This window comes from Takifugu flavidus, chromosome 9, assembly GCF_003711565.1.
Source record: "Takifugu flavidus isolate HTHZ2018 chromosome 9, ASM371156v2, whole genome shotgun sequence".
Classification (NCBI taxonomy): Eukaryota; Metazoa; Chordata; class Actinopteri; order Tetraodontiformes; family Tetraodontidae; genus Takifugu; species Takifugu flavidus.
In genome coordinates this window covers 3,650,964-3,666,438 of record NC_079528.1, presented here as the reverse complement: position 1 = coordinate 3,666,438, position 15,475 = coordinate 3,650,964, and the positions used below count along the sequence as shown (strand labels likewise).

At 45.6% G+C, this 15,475-nt stretch overlaps 1 protein-coding gene and 1 long non-coding RNA gene across 4 annotated transcripts; one reads left to right on the top strand and one right to left on the bottom strand.

Annotated features, from left to right (window-relative positions):
• Nucleotides 1-454: 454 nt before the first annotated feature.
• Nucleotides 455-10,089, top strand: LOC130531905 (androgen receptor-like). 3 transcript variants are annotated; one of them, XM_057044089.1, is made up of 10 exons: nucleotides 455-1,667; nucleotides 2,249-2,385; nucleotides 2,602-2,718; nucleotides 2,929-3,072; nucleotides 3,179-3,385; nucleotides 4,504-4,648; nucleotides 5,742-5,872; nucleotides 6,026-6,173; nucleotides 6,251-6,374; nucleotides 7,232-10,089. In XM_057044089.1, exons 1-10 carry the CDS (start codon nucleotides 835-837, stop codon nucleotides 7,394-7,396), a joined length of 2,151 nt encoding a protein of 716 aa, XP_056900069.1. In that variant the 5' UTR covers nucleotides 455-834; the 3' UTR covers nucleotides 7,397-10,089. The 3 variants fall into 3 exon arrangements, with proteins under 3 accessions (XP_056900069.1, XP_056900071.1, XP_056900070.1); XM_057044091.1 differs by lacking the exon at nucleotides 6,251-6,374 and having other exon boundaries at nucleotides 461-1,667; nucleotides 7,232-7,375; XM_057044090.1 differs by lacking the exon at nucleotides 6,251-6,374 and having other exon boundaries at nucleotides 465-1,667; nucleotides 6,026-6,177.
• On the bottom strand, nucleotides 1,783-2,397 carry LOC130531911 (uncharacterized). Its single transcript, XR_008952235.1, has 3 exons — nucleotides 2,277-2,397; nucleotides 2,050-2,101; nucleotides 1,783-1,971 (listed from the first exon to the last, which is right to left on the bottom strand). It is a non-coding gene; the product is annotated as an uncharacterized LOC130531911 (long non-coding RNA).
• Nucleotides 10,090-15,475: the final 5,386 nt, after the last annotated feature.

Sequence of the window (15,475 nt, the reverse complement as noted above, 5' to 3'; positions counted from 1 at the left end):
GCCGGTTCTGCTGCAACAGACCACTCAGAAAACCCCACCCTGCCTCACGCCATCATTCAAATGATTCCACAAATGTCTTTACACAGGCAGTTTCAATGTCCTGTCCTCCTTTATCAGTGTTAAAGAACACACACACACAGCTGAGGAAGACCAAGGTGGGTGATTATGTTTGGCCAAAACACACTTTTCAAGTTGAGAACTTGCTTGATAAGCATATTTAATGTCTCTTAAGAGCTTCAAAGTAAAATAAGGAGTGGCTGGACCGCTACAGAGGAAATCGGACCCTAGAGAAGCCTAATTTGAATAAATAAACGAAAACGGAAGAGTCCTCTTTCCACAGCAAAGTAAACCTCATAAACGTGCTAAATAAAGAAGAGCGCGCTAATCCTAATGTCGCTGTAGTCGGTGCTATTTATTAATCCCGCTGTCGTTGCGCAAGCTGCATTTACACTTCGCGCCCTGACAGACGACAGACAGACAGCAGGACATCGACGGAGACAATCTGTTATTTTGGAGTTATTGTTTAGTGTAAATCAGTCATCGCATCAAAGTGCAAAGTCCTTGGAAACAGCCCCTGCGAACTGGATCAAGTTTGGACAGAGGGGCTTCGCGCAAAGGAAAGGCTCGTTTGGTAAAAAGAAAATTAAAAAGAAAAGAAAAGAAAAATTCGCCGTCTAATCGACGGGACGTAACTTCCATATAGGAAATCTGTCACCGACGGCCGCTGATTTCCCCATACTCTGAGGCTTATGACAGGAGTCTGACGGTAGGAGTCCTCCCGCCTGCCGAGACTTGGTTCACTAGTCGTGTGCGCACACAGCGCGCAGATGAAAGATGGCCTTCCTCTCCTGTTTATCTGACTTCGAAAAGCCCTCCAACTCTTTTGAAATGAGTGATCGGCTGGATCTCGCGGACTCCCGTGCTTTTCCCTCCACTGCCGAGCTCTGTAAGGCAGTGTCGGCGTCGCTGGGTTTGGATACCGCGTCCTCTCCCGTCAGTAATATGAACCAGGGCTTCTCTGGCATCGGATACTCGGTCTACGGATCTGCTGCTGAGAGCGGATCAGAGTTGGAATCGACCCGGGATGTGAACTCCGAGGGCGCGATTCCCCCAGGAGCCACCGACCGCTGCGAGGAGGACTTTGGAGAAGCGCATCAGTACACGGTCAGCTGCGTGGAGCTGCTCGGATCGGGCGAAGTGGACATCGCGCAATCCGTGACGCGCGCCCCGGTGATCTCAGGGTTTGTCCGCAAGGACTCGAACTTGTTCACAAACCCGACGGGAGAGGTGCCCGCGCCAACACTGGCGAGCGAGCTCACACCTCGGCAACCGTATAACTCGCACGCTTCCAACCCCAGAATCTACCGAGAGAACCCGGCTGTGTGGCGCGCTTTCAGCGGAGAGGCTGAGCCAGAGAGACCGGGCGGATATAATATGTTGTGTAAATACTGCAATTGCGGCCAAGCTTCTAATGGATCCGGACTGGAGTGCCGCTGTGTTTGGTACAGCGATGGGGAGCAGGGTGGTAAAAACGGCACCCAGGCAGCCGTGGCACAAGAGTACGGTCAAGTGGAAATGTACCAGAACGCGAAATCACAAGGTCACAGCGCGTACTCTATCAAGACTGAACAGCCAGCGTGGGTGGATTGGACGGATCACAGATTCAGGTAAATAAACTTGGCTATAGGTTCGGGACAGATATTTATCTCTGCTTTGTTGAGTTTGTGCGTGTGCGTGTGCGTGTGTGTAGCGCCGCGGCTTCAAACCGAGACAAAGTTAAAATGTCGAACAGACCTGAGTTGTTTTTAATACTTCGAGGTCAACTTGCAAGGCGACACATGTATGTGCTTACACAACGAAGGGGATCTAATTCACGTGCATGCGCCCAAGGAAGAACTCCCAAGTTTGTCTTGTCTTGCGCTGATAAAGGTCCAGGAGAGCTGCAGCACCTGTTGCTGATTCAGCGCCTGGCTGCAAGAAACCAAAATAAAGAAAATCTCAGTCGGCATTAGTTACTGTCCTCAATTTTTACTCGATTTAAAAACGCACGGCAGTTTTTCGACAACGGTGTGACTCCAGCAGCCCAGGACAGCGCCGGTTCCTAAAATAATTTAAATGGATTTCGGGAATTAGTGCCCCAGTTGCCATATAGTGCTGTCCTGTGGGTGTTGACCTCGAAAATGTGTTGTTGTCTAAGTCCTCACTGTTTCTAAAGCAAAGTGGTTAATCATATTATGTGTGTACACAGGCATGAGGACCTGCTGCATGGAATGTACCTGTCGGAGAGGAGAGTGTGCATGGTGTGCGGCGATGATGCCTCTGGCTGTCACTATGGAGCAGTCACCTGTGGCAGCTGCAAAGTGTTCTTCAAAAGGGCTGCTGCAGGTGAAACCCTTTAATTGTACACACGTGCAATTAACCATCCACTGATTTAATCTCACCCTCATCGGTGCCAGAGGGGCACAGTGACCTGGCATGGTACGGGAAGTGATCTGTTATCAGTAAAAACGCCCACGTGTCGTTGCCCTGGGTAGAAACGGGAGTGTGGGGGGTGGGGGGATTGCTAAACTGGTTCCCATGTGATTTGCTTTGTGTCACCAGGTAAACAGAACCACCTGTGTGCCAGCCGCAACGACTGCACCATTGACAAACTGCGGCGGAAAAACTGCGCCTCGTGTCGACTGAAGAGATGCTTCATGTCTGGGATGAGTCTTAAAGGTGAAGCAGTGGAAGGATCCAAAAATGAGCCTGGATCAGTTCTTAATTAAGTAGCGTTTTATATGAATACTTTTTGCTGGAGGTCAGTGATCATCCTTGTCCCACATAGTTCCATAGAACCAGAAAACATGCTCAGGCCTCTACATATGGATAAATACATATATATTTATCTCTTGTCTCATTTCCTTTCTTGTCTGTGTTGTGTTCTAGGTCGCAGGCTGAAGGGAGTTGCGCAGGCAAAGAATGGAGAGGCGGAACATCCCCTGACTGCGTGGGGGCCAGGGGAGCCAGGAGAGAGGAGCGGAAACAACAGAGCCGTCTCGGAGCCAGGAAGTGCAGCCTCCAGGCCTCATTGTAAGAATTATTGTCACAGAAGCTCAAGCTCGCTAAATCGATATCCATTGCAGTTTTGGGTGGGGTTGTCCAGACTGAATAATATAGTACAGTGTGTCTTCGGCAGCATCCCAGACCTTGGCCGTATCCATCCCCCCGGCCCTGTCTTCCTGCCTCTCCCTACTCAGTGTCCTGCAGACCATTGAGCCAGCCTTGGTCAATGCCGGCTATGACCACAGTCAGCCGGACAGCCCCACATCCCTGCTCACCAGCCTCAATGAGCTGGGAGAGAGGCAGTTGGTGTCTGTGGTGCGCTGGGCGAAGGCCATCCCAGGTAAGGGATTCCAAATACGGCTGCGTAAGCAATGGTGCAGTTGTTGCTGTTTTTTTCCAGGATAAACAGTTTGCATGTAATTCTGGGCCAAACTTTCCAAAGCCAGACTGAATGGATGGCACTGTTGTAAAACGTGGAGTGGAGATTCTGGCGCTAACGGGCCAAACGCGAGAAAGTGATTTGCTGTAATCGTGCTTTAAATCTATTCAAATAAGTGCAACACGTTGCTTCAGGACCCTTGATTGAAGACCACCTATTATAATCTCGTTTATTGGAGTCGGATCAGAGCGCCGAAGTGGACGAGGCAACACTTTGTCACAGTGACCCCAACTTGTCTGTCCCAGAATTGGGCGTCAGCAGGCGTCAGCTGTTTTAGCTGCAGGCTAATGATTGTAGAGCTGCAGGCAGGATCAGGGGAAAGCCAAACACTACAAGAACTGGATTATCCTTCTATGTTTATTTTCATTTAAAGCAAGTCAGACTGATTGACAAACAAAATAAGTTGAATGTGTCCTGATATTTAAAGGTCGGCTTGATTTTTGTTGATGTAGAAAGGAAATTAGCATATTAATATCTTTCCTATTTCAATACAGTTTACCGTGAGATGGCTGTTAAATACACTGGTTTTGATGGGACAGAGCTAATAAATACTGATTACTGTTAAACACAGCACATGGTGGATAAATCTGATAAGTAACAGTAGTAGTAATAGATTCAAGGGTTTAATGGTGTGGACCTCAGGTGGGCATAATTTGGCATCTCTAAGTGCATCATATAAATTGAAACAATTTTTTTTCGTATTTTTTAAAAGACTGATTCAGACATTGACCACTTGAGGGAGACATTTTCCTATTTCATGAACCTTTCGAGTGTTTCACAAAATTCAATCATTTGTGTGTGTGTGTGTGTGTGTGTGTGTGTGTGTGTGTGTGTGTGTGTGATGGGACCAAAATAAGAAAGCAAATGAGAAAAACACAAGCTGGCTTAAGCATGTTAGGAATGCACACATTTGTAGTCTGAAATCATAAAATGTCATCTTATGTACATTTTTAGGCTTTATTATTGTTACCTGAACAGAAGAAGACACCAGGTTTAATGAACGCTGGTATGTGTAACAGGTTTCCGTGACCTTCATGTGGACGACCAGATGTCAGTGATCCAGTTGTCATGGATGGGGGTCATGGTGTTTGCTTTGGGCTGGAGGTCTTACACGCTCACCAACTGCTCGCTGCTCTACTTTGCTCCAGACCTCGTCTTCAACGAGTAAGTCGTGACGAGCGTTCTGCGCTCTGTGGGATTCTAACTCCGAAGCCTTTCAGTTAAAGTTAGCAGCTGTGCACTAAACCTGGTGCAGTCTCTTTAAGCAGACACACAAACGTGGATTTTAGTGTTGCGATACAATGAGCGTGTGAATATCCCGATATTTCATCTGTCATTATGGTTGGAAACAAATGCACAGTGGAATACGGAGCTTTAGAAGAAGTTTTTATTGGTACGGTAAATAACTTCTTCTCAGTGAGACAACAAGTCTTGTCTAGTCTCAGAATTCTTTTAGGTTCCATACAGATGGCCGCAGAGGGATCACCTCAGATGATTTATTCCATTTCATCTTCAGCAAAGCCGTCGTTAGATCGCTGTCAGAACTGCTCCGTTTCTACAAGTTTGCACTTGTACCAAACTTCCCGCAGCCTCAGTCACGACGCTTCTGACACGACTACACCTAGTCATCGTTGTTGTTGTTGTTGCCTGTGAATGTTTAAAACTGTACGCTGGGGGACAGGACAGAAGCAACACTCGCAACTTATTACCACCAAAAACTTTGGGGCTTTTACCGCAACACTGCACTAAAATGCTTCCAGGCCGTCAGAGCGGCTTTCACTCCGCTGGCATTTTCATGCAACATTAGCAAAATTCTCATTCTGTAGAGAGAAGACCTCTGTCACTCTATCAGCTGCCTCTGACCTGCCTGGTAATGGATATGCCCACCCTCACTGCCAGCCCTCCTTTTCTCTGCCTCTCCATTGTTCTCTTTTTTCATTATCCATCTCACTCCTTCTCCCTCACCTCAGTTACCTTTTCCCTTCCTTTTTATTAACCCTCTATCTATCTATCTATCTATCTATCTATCTATCTATCTATCTATCTATCTGTCTATCTGTCTATCTGTCTATCTATCTATCTATCTATCTATCTATCTATCTAGTTTTTGATTGGTGACACTTTACCTGATTTACAGTCTTATTTTGTGGATGAAGCTGCTCTGTGTGATGGTTCCTGTATTCAGACGTGGATCACGACCTTCCTCTCTACCCTCCTTTTGTTCCTCTTCCTCCTCTTGTGCTGTTTTTCCATGCAGCAAACGAATGCATTTGTCCAGCATGTATGAACACTGTATGAGGATGAAGCTGCTGTCCCAGAGGTTCTACATGCTGAAGGTCACCGAGGAGGAGTTCCTCTGCATGAAGGCGCTGGTCCTCTTCAGTATCAGTGAGTCCGCCCGGACAATGTCCCGAAAAATATTAGAATGTCAAGCCGGCAAGTGAAATATGGCTGCAGCAGAGTGCAGCCATATTTCAGAGAGGTGATGGGAGGGGTATTGTGTAAGAGAGTTATTGTTGTGTTCTGGCTTTGTGGTCACAGTGCCAGTGGAGGGTCCGAGGAGCCAGCGTTGTTTTGATGAACTGCGAACCTCCTACATCAAGGAGCTGGACCGCTTAGCGAGCCACTATGGGGAGACCACCCGTAGACAGAGGCTGTTCCAGCTCACGCAGCTGCTGGATTACCTCCAGTCGGTAACAGATACAATCCTACCTCACACGTGGAGCCATGATGCATCTATTAACCGTACCATCAATGTTATTCTAGACAGAACCGCAGAACACAGATGTGGATCAAACAAGGTCAGCTAGGTTGCAGGGAGATTTGTCATGCCTGCTTCAATTACAGAATTCACGCATCACAGAGAGATTTAAAGAATAAAGTCTTTCAGGTCTGTATCAGATGGAGCTGAAGTCTATAAAAAACTTTAGCTGAATTTTTTTTTCATGACCTGGGCCTTACTCTCTCTTTAGTTAAACATATACCAAAGATCAGGTGATTCCTGGTAACAATTAAAGATTTGATACTGGTTAACTGGTAGGCAAACAGTCCTTCTGACCTCTGTGTTCATGTTTGTTCAGAAAAAAAATAACCTTTTAATATCCTGCTTTGACCAAAAGTCTCATTTTATGCTTGTCTGCAAAGTGACAGAAGCATAATTTCTTCAGAACGGGAACATCGATTAGCCTGTACATAACTAAAGAATTGTGTTGATCTGTCGAAAAGCAATACGACCACTAGAGGGCGCAGTCGATCTCTTGCCATCCCCCAACCAGCACATTTCACAGTGATCAGAGAAAACAAAGGGAGGTTGAAGTAAAAATCCTGACATCAGTGATTGGAAACAGGCCAGAGGAGCAGTTTGACTCTCAAGTCTTTCATTGAGGATTTAGTTTTGAATGCTGAGCTTTGTCCATGTTCCTCTCACATCCCAAGCTCCTCTAATGTGTGCTCTGTGCTCGAGGGCACCCGGGGATTGTCTGCCAGGGCCCTTTAAGTACAGGACCACATTCGATCAAGACTTTGCTGTTCAGCCCGCTCTGGGCTGTACTCGGCAAACGGCGCCACAGCCACCGTCATCTTTTTTAAAATCACCTCTCACAGCTCAGAGGCCATTTGTTACTTCCACCTTAATCTGCAGACTCTGTTCTCTTGCAGCGCCGCACTCATTAACCCGCAACATCTTTGTTATTCATAACACCACGTCCTCCTCTCCATCTCTCTCTCTCCCCTTCCCCTTTTTCTTAGGTTGTGAGGAAGTTACACCAGTTCACCTACGATCTGTTCATACAAGCGCAGGCTCTGCAGACGCAGGTCAACTTCCCGGAGATGATCTCGGAGATCGTGAGCGTTCACGTGCCCAAGATCCTCTCCGGTGTGGTCAAACCCATTCTTTTTCACGGTGCAGACTGAAGAGGAGTGTGCCACTTAAGCTCTGGCAGACAGCCATTAAGCCATTTCTGGTGAAGCTCCACAAGGTAAAAGGCTTATTATTGGAATACAAGTTACCTTCAAGCTCCATTTCACCTACAGGGAGATGTTGGGTCACTGTGAGACCACGAGTGGACATTTTGAGCAGAGCATTTTGGTGCATTCTTTATTTTCCTGTTATTGATTGTTTGTTTGTTTGCCTGGTGTATGTATAGCAAACATGCAGTGTTTCTGCAGTTTGGCACCACTCAGCATGTTTTTCCAGATGAGATTTCTGTAACTTTCCTGTGCAGCAAAATGAAATTTGTTCACGCTTTTTCCCTCTGAATGTAACAGCGTGCACGTGAGATGAACAAAATTATTGATTGACAGGAGCATTGCTTGCGGCATGTGTTTGGTTTTCACGAAGGTGACTTTTTGAAGAGCAGACTTCAAATCTTCCTTTGTACTTTCTTCCTTTTTCCTTCTTCCTTCCTTTTCCTACTGCTTTAATGTTTCCACGGTGATCTTAGCTGTGCGTAATATTGAATTGCTGTGTTTGCAACATCAGGAACTTTTGCTAAATGTTAGAATGGCCTTTACAACAGCTTAAGTTGGAATTAAACCAAGGCATGACTCAACATCTGATGATGATGAGGGCAGAGTGAAGAAAAAAATATCCCCGCAACCAATGTTAAAGCATGTAAATATATTCATGTTAAATATTTTCTCATCCTGATGTCATTTCAATCTGTAGCCTGCCTGTCATGTGACAGATAAAGGGAGAAATAAACAGATTGAGGTGCTTTTTGCACCATCAGGATAGTGTCACTCCACCCAATGATGGCGATGCATCACAGCAGGATCATCTATGGCCTTTAGGCACTCTTTGCTACAAGTTCTGGCCTTCTACCCCCATCTAGTGGCGACGACTGGATCTGCACCAGTAAACTGAAACGCAGCATTAGTGAGACAACATCTGTTGGATCCATTGACATTTGCTTCATAATGTAATTGGACACGGATTCAGTCAGTGTTTGAACAGGGTTACTGTTAAAGAGTCACAAGAGGGGGGGCGTTAGTGATAAAAAGCAGAAAGTAAACAAGGAGTACCTTTTAATGTGAGGGGGGTGGAAATTAGGACCATCTACAAATATCAAGGGCAAAACATGCCTTTTCTGTTAGAGTTGCCTAATTTTATATAATGTCTCCTAAAGATTATTGTAAGAAAAAATAGACCTTTCTGGGTAACATTCACCAATTTCCTTGATTTTTTTTTTTTTTTGTCCCTGTTAAAAATTAAAGCTGAATGAAGTGGGCATTAAAAGGACTTCTGAAATATCTCTTATTACATATATGCCCCTGGCATCCTTTCCTTGAAAAGAATGGCATTCTGTTGGTTCCCCGATGATCAAACATGTATGCGCTGATGTCAACATTTGAACTCAGTTTAGATTCCATTTGATTGCTGTGTTTCTGTGAGCCTGCTCAGCATCAATATTACATGCCTACTCCAGCACTAGCAGGTCTCGCCCCCCCGCCCTCCCCGTTGGGTAGCGACTGCCACAGAAAGCACAAACACAGTCACCGCAAACAACAAAAGTCCAAACTCTTTCCTTGTGTGGAGAAGGGGGAGAGGATAACGGGAAGAGGAACTTGTCGAAGAGATGACGCAAATGAAAAGATGAGGCAACTGCAAAGTTCCTGGGACGCTCTCGGGGTAATGTGGTTGGCACTAAGGGGCTTTGCTTCCTACAGGACCTTACATAAAACTGTTTGTAGCACCAGGTTACTGCCACTAACAGCTACGGTGACCGGAAAACAATTAGATTGCAGAGGTGGAAAGAGGACACCCATGAATGAGGTTGTCTCGATGGCCTATCTAATGGAGGGTGATTCCTACCCAAGCACCAGTCCATTAACAACCAATTAACTTCCTATTAATATTTTACCAGACAGGGCCTCTTATCCTGGTGTGTTTTAAGGAGCTTTTCCCAGGAGTGTTTGAACATGAGCAGCTTTTAGTGCAGCATAAAGAGGTCTGTGTAATGGGCTGGAGAAGAAGGAGTGGCAACCTGATAGCAATGAGAGCAGAGGAGGCGAGAGAGGAGAGGAGACAGACTTGTGCAGCTGGCCTGGCCTGGCCCCGCGCCGGCCCCGGCCCCCGGCCCTGTCCAACACACACAACGTCTCCAGCGTCAGGAAATCCACGGTTTTATAGCTGCGACACAAGATCAGACATGAGTAACGACCCTGTGCCATGCGCGCAGTGTAATTGTGTTATGGTAGTCAAAAATGTGACTGATGAGGGTTTTTCCTTGTTTGTTCAAGATTGCAGCTGAGCGGCAGATTCGGCCCCCAGGGGCCTCAGTGCCCCTTAGCCTCATAACATGGATATCTGCCCTGTTCTGATGCAGCCAGGTTCTCTGCTTATGGTTGGTTTGGACAACCAACATTTAAAAACTAGTGCAGGGAAACTCCCAACCTTGGAGACAAAAAAGAAAGAGGGAGGGAGAGAAGCAGAGAGGCCATTATGACTCCAGCCTGAGGCGAATCCCAGCGGATGAGGCATTTGTCTTCACTTGAAAGTATGATTTATTTTTCCACCATTCAGAAGGGTTATGTTTGTCACTGCACACTGAAAGGATTTTTTTTCAGAAATAACAGCAGAAATAAAAGCAAGGATGTCCAACCACTTTCCTGATGTGCTTTTATTTTATCTATTGGTTTTTGGGTTTTTTTTAGTTTTCTCCTCGTCTTCTCGGGTTACCTTCTTTGGGATCACTTTCAGTCTTCATTAACTTTAGTTAATCATGAACCATGTGCCTAATTTATCAGCAGGTGTGTGTGTGTGTGTGTGTGTGTGTTTGTAGATGATTAAGAGAGAAAAAGGGGATGTGGGAAGGAGGGGAAAGATGCGGTTGTATCAAGTTCCCTCCACTGGGTGTAGATGTGGTCTTAGATTTCTCTCTGGGCTGCTGATTAACTCTGAGCGTGTGTGTGTGTGTGTGTGTGTGTGTGTGTGTGTGCCGGGGAGGAGAGAAACTTCATCTTTAATTTCCCCCAGCTCCACATATTACACCCCCGCGCTCACTGTTTTTATTGGAACAGAGACCAAAAAACACCACAAGTGTTTATGATGCATTAAAACGCGATGGGGAAGTCGAGTGTGTAATTGTAAATCTATACGTTTGGCTCCGTCCTCGTGAAGCAGGAATGAATTCTTCTGCAGAGGACTTTGTTCGCTTCATGAAGACAGATGATTGGAGCATGCGGCGAAGTCGTGTTTATCATCCTGACATGGAGGACAGAGGCCACCGGGAAAACTGTGCATCAATCGGGAAAGAATGTAAAAAAAGAGGGGGGTCATGGAGTTTAGGGTGGAAGCGCGGAGTAATTCCTAATTCTGCACAGCCCTAATGAGCATTTGAACAAAACCCAGTATGAGTGAGGAGAGCATGTTACATTCTATTAACTGGGCTTGTGTTGTCAGTGAACTGGAAATGATGTACAAAGGAAGGTCTGTGCGGCTCTCCTGGACACTGCACGCTGGGCACCTCTAATTACGCTCTGGAAACTGCTGACAGCGATTTTACCTGGAGACACTTAGCCGCCTCTAATTAGAATGAATATTCTTCTGGTGTGACTCTGGCATGGCATGGCCTGGCCTGGCCGGGGCCACTTTGATCAGCGCAGCTCTGCGCGTCGCAACCGGCGTCTTTGTCATCATTTCCGCCTCCGTCGTCTGCTGTCCTTTCCCTGTTCCCCAGGTTTCATTTTGTATCAACAGAACACCATTCGCTGTGGCAGAACCGGTGTCCGGCCATTGATTCCACGTGGACGCGCTGTCCGTGCCCTAACCCTCCTGGCTCCTCGTAGCTCCCATGTTCCGGCCAAACGCGAGGTGACGGCGCCGCCCCAGGCTTCATTTACAACCATCACAGGACAGAGGTTCCCTCCCCGGCTCCCTTCTGCAGGCTGATAGATGGCAGCTCTGCTTTCTGCCGTGCACACACGTGGGTGTGTTGTTATTTCGGGAGTGCAATTATATGTTGATCCAGCCAGGACAGCATGGGTGCCTCTCAGGCCTGAGCAGAACAGCAGGGCTGTCAGTGGAGATCTTAGAAACAACACGTTCCACGACTTCACAAACTTTAGCGTGCACTCTCTCACACACAGTGGGGGGGTTTTCTTAATCCACTCCACATACATTACACCGATTTTCTACTCGTTCAAACGGCGACACAAGGGCGTCGTTTGTGGAAGGCCTGATTCCCGTCGGGGGAGCCAGCGACGGGCTGCTTCTATGAGGAGGTTATTTCAAGTGAGTGATGGTGGGCGGCTCCGGTGTGACAGCAAAATATTTTCTTTTTGTTCAAAATTAAGAGATAAGCAAAATGGAAGAGGGAACATTTCTCCCCAAAATGATGTCAAACAGACTGGATGAAGCCCACAGAGACGAGTAAAATTAGTGGCGCTCGAAAGTGCCAACCTGCCTGAGAGTTTACACCCAGAATCGGCCATTACAATAACACTCCCCCAGACAAAACGCTTCATATACACGCGGACATTAGAGGAAATGGGCTGTTTATGCGATTAAGAACTCCAGACGCCTTCACTACTGCAATTAAAGGAAATGAAGTAAAATCAGAGTTTAAGTACCGATTTTTTGACAAGGCTAAAAGCACATTAATGATCTATTGTCAGTGTTATAACCAAACAATTGAGATCCAGTCCCACGTTTTTAAGCTGAACAAAAGCTGAAGTGATCATTGTTAATGTCTAAAAGTGGGTCTAATGTCCCCCGAATTCTACGAAAGTAACACAATTATTGATCGTCATGCCACCTTCTTAATGTAACTATTAATACTTGAAATGTTCTATTGGTTTAGTTTAATTACAGTGAAATCTTCAAATATAATTTCAACAATATTGGCAAACATTTACAATAGAAATTAATACCATTAACAGGATTTGGGCAGTTCAATAAATCAAGTTGTAGAAAATGAGGAGCAGCTGAGTGGAGCCAAATGATCCGTCTCATTTCAAATAGCCAGAACTCACCCGGACACACTGCAGCACATCTGTATCCTGTGAAAGGCTACAGCGCATTTGGCCGTCACACACACACACACACACACACACACACACACACACACACACACACACTCTCATATCTCATATACCCCACTCTTAATATTATCCCTGTAGCCTCAGGCGCTGGTTCCTCGTCATTTTGGGAAGGTCAAAACTGACATGTGCGCCACACACACAGACACGCATGCACACACAGACACACACAAGCACCCACACACTCATCCAGTTCAAATATCTCCATCAGCCCTCAGAGGATCAGATTGTTTTACGGGAAATCGTGTCACAGGTCAAATGATTGAATTATTAATGAAGGTGCGGTGCAATAACAATCGGGACGTGTCTATTGTGATTCTGATGTGATATTTACAGGCTCCTCTCAGCCTAACTTGATACCGCTATGTTACAATCCAAATCCAATAATGCCTAGTCTGCAAAAAGAATCCTCCATCCAACCCCTCTTTGTTTCCTCAGTCCAACAGCGCCGTAAGTCTGTTGCTTTCACAGCGTAGAGTATTACAGTGGCTACGCAGCCCTATCGACTGCTGTGCCAGGTTTCCAAGGACAAGGCAATACATTTTCATCAAAACAGTCATGGTAAAGTAATTCACAATCATAGGACTCTTTCACAATGCGCTGGTCTATGAAAAGTGTGTGTATGTTTTGTGCATACACAGCATGCATGTTGACATCAGAAAGTATGTATGTGTGTGTGTGTGTGTGTGTGTGTGTGTGTGTGTGTGTGTGTGTGAGTCCTCACATTTATTACATATTGAGTATCTAAACCCTCATTCTACGAGCAAAGTGGGGCCATTTTTGTGAAGTCGGTCCATTTTTCTGGGCTCCCTAATTTAAAAGCATTAAGACATGGTTTGAAGGTTGCGGTACAATTGGTTTTAGGTTAGAGTCAGAGTTAGGAGGTTAGTTGGGATGGTTAGGGTTAGTGTGAGGAGCTGGGGAATGGATTATGTCTATGAAAGTCCCCACAAAGACAGAAACTGTGTGTGTGTGTGTGTGTGTGTGTGTGTGTGTGTGTGTGTGTGTGTGAGCCCTACAACAGGCCAGGCTTTGTTCATCTGTGCAGAGCCAAAATATGGATTTTGTTTTCAGGCACAGCTGGAAATCAACCAAGCAAATCCACGATTCATATAATGGAGATGAAACGCCACTGTCTCCTATTTACATATGCACGAAAGAGCCCACAGCGAGGTATAAGCGGTTTCACCTTATCTGAAGAGAGGACCCCGTGACGGACAACAGGAAACAGCTTTTCCCCATCCCAGGCAACAGCAACACCACAAATGTGCCTGGGACCGATTCTTGACCTCGGCTTGGGAGGATTTCTGGGCCTGTGTTGAGAATGACCGTAAAGGTCCACCCGTTAGCATTTATTATGAGCCGGTGCCAGAATACACAACTCTTTTCGATGTCCCATACATAGCACTGAGGACACATGGACTGACACCACCGAGGCAAAGGAAATCAAACAGGCTTGTTAATGCAGCTGCTGAAAACAGCCCCATTAGGAGAAGCCCTAAAAAAATCATTTGTATTTGCTTGTTCTCTTTCTCTCCTCGTTAAACTTTGCATGAGAGTTTAAAAACAAAACCCTTTAAGTATTTAACAGAGACGTTTCTCCAATGTTTACAAGCCAGTGTGGATATCATAGAGAGTAAAGCAAGGCACCGTTTATATCATATTCCTGAATGAAGGCGCTGCCACGTCTAACTTCATCAAGCTTGTTTGCGTCATCGGGCATTCTCATTACAACCCAACAGAAGTTTCCCATCCGGAGAACCCCAGTCCCTGTTTACAGTCCTCTTCTTTCCACATCGCCTCTCATTTCAAACCCCGTCGAGGTTCTCCAAAGCCTAAATGAGCTCGAAGAGAAAAAGAAAGCCATGTAGCATCTTGCTCTTTTCTCTCATTTGCCTTTTCCCTCATTATGTTTGCCCACTTTGGGGAGAGCAGAAAACAAAAGACGACATATGTAATTACTGCATGACTAAAGCGTAAACACGCCTCGTACGATGGGGCCGTGCTTTCAGCAGCAGGCTAATTGTAACTCCCCCCAATCTCCATCAGGGGCTGAGTTATATGATAGCTCGCAGTCAAGACATGTGAAAATTCAAATGTGATCGCACGCAAACACGCACATGCACACGCACTTAACCCGTGTGCAGAGTGAGATTTTGATTTAGTCGATTCCCTAATTAGGATGTTTGTCAATGTTGCATTATGACTTTGTAGTGCAGTGATTAACAAGGTCAAACTACATCATTGCTTCTCCCTCAGTAGCATAAAGGCGATTACTTGATTTACTTCTTTATTTTAAAACAAAAAGGTAAAGAAATCACAACACCACAACTATGACTGTCACAGACACACACATGTCAACGTTTTTATTGCTCACATGGCAATGAGCATGTGTGTTTATATATATATATATATATATATAATATATATATATATATACACGCACACACATATATACACTCACATCGATTTTGGAATATGTATGAGTTTAAGTGTGTGTGAGAAAACTTGCTCTTCAAAGGAAGCAAAGGGGTGCACTTAAGGCCTATTAAATTTGGAGGTCTGTTCATTGTAGCCGAGAGAGAGAGAGCGAGCGAGCATGGCATGCTGAGGCAGACAAAACGGTGAAGGCATACCTTTGAACTGGAATCATGTGGGAGCGCACATTTTCACAAGTGCTGCAGAACTGAAAACAATGTTCTGGCAAGTCCCGTGGTGTTAGTTTTATTCTTATTTTATTTATTTATTTTTACTAAGAATCAGCTAAAGGAGGATCTGGGAAGGCTTTACCCCAACAGTGCGATATTACGAGCCCACAGTACATAATCCAACATACCGTGAGTTATTAAAATATGACCATAGCAGCTCCCCAGGGCTGTATAACTCAAACACACAGGCTTTCTCTCTGTCTCGTGCACTCTGCTGCAAGACGGCGGAGTAGACGTTGCTAAT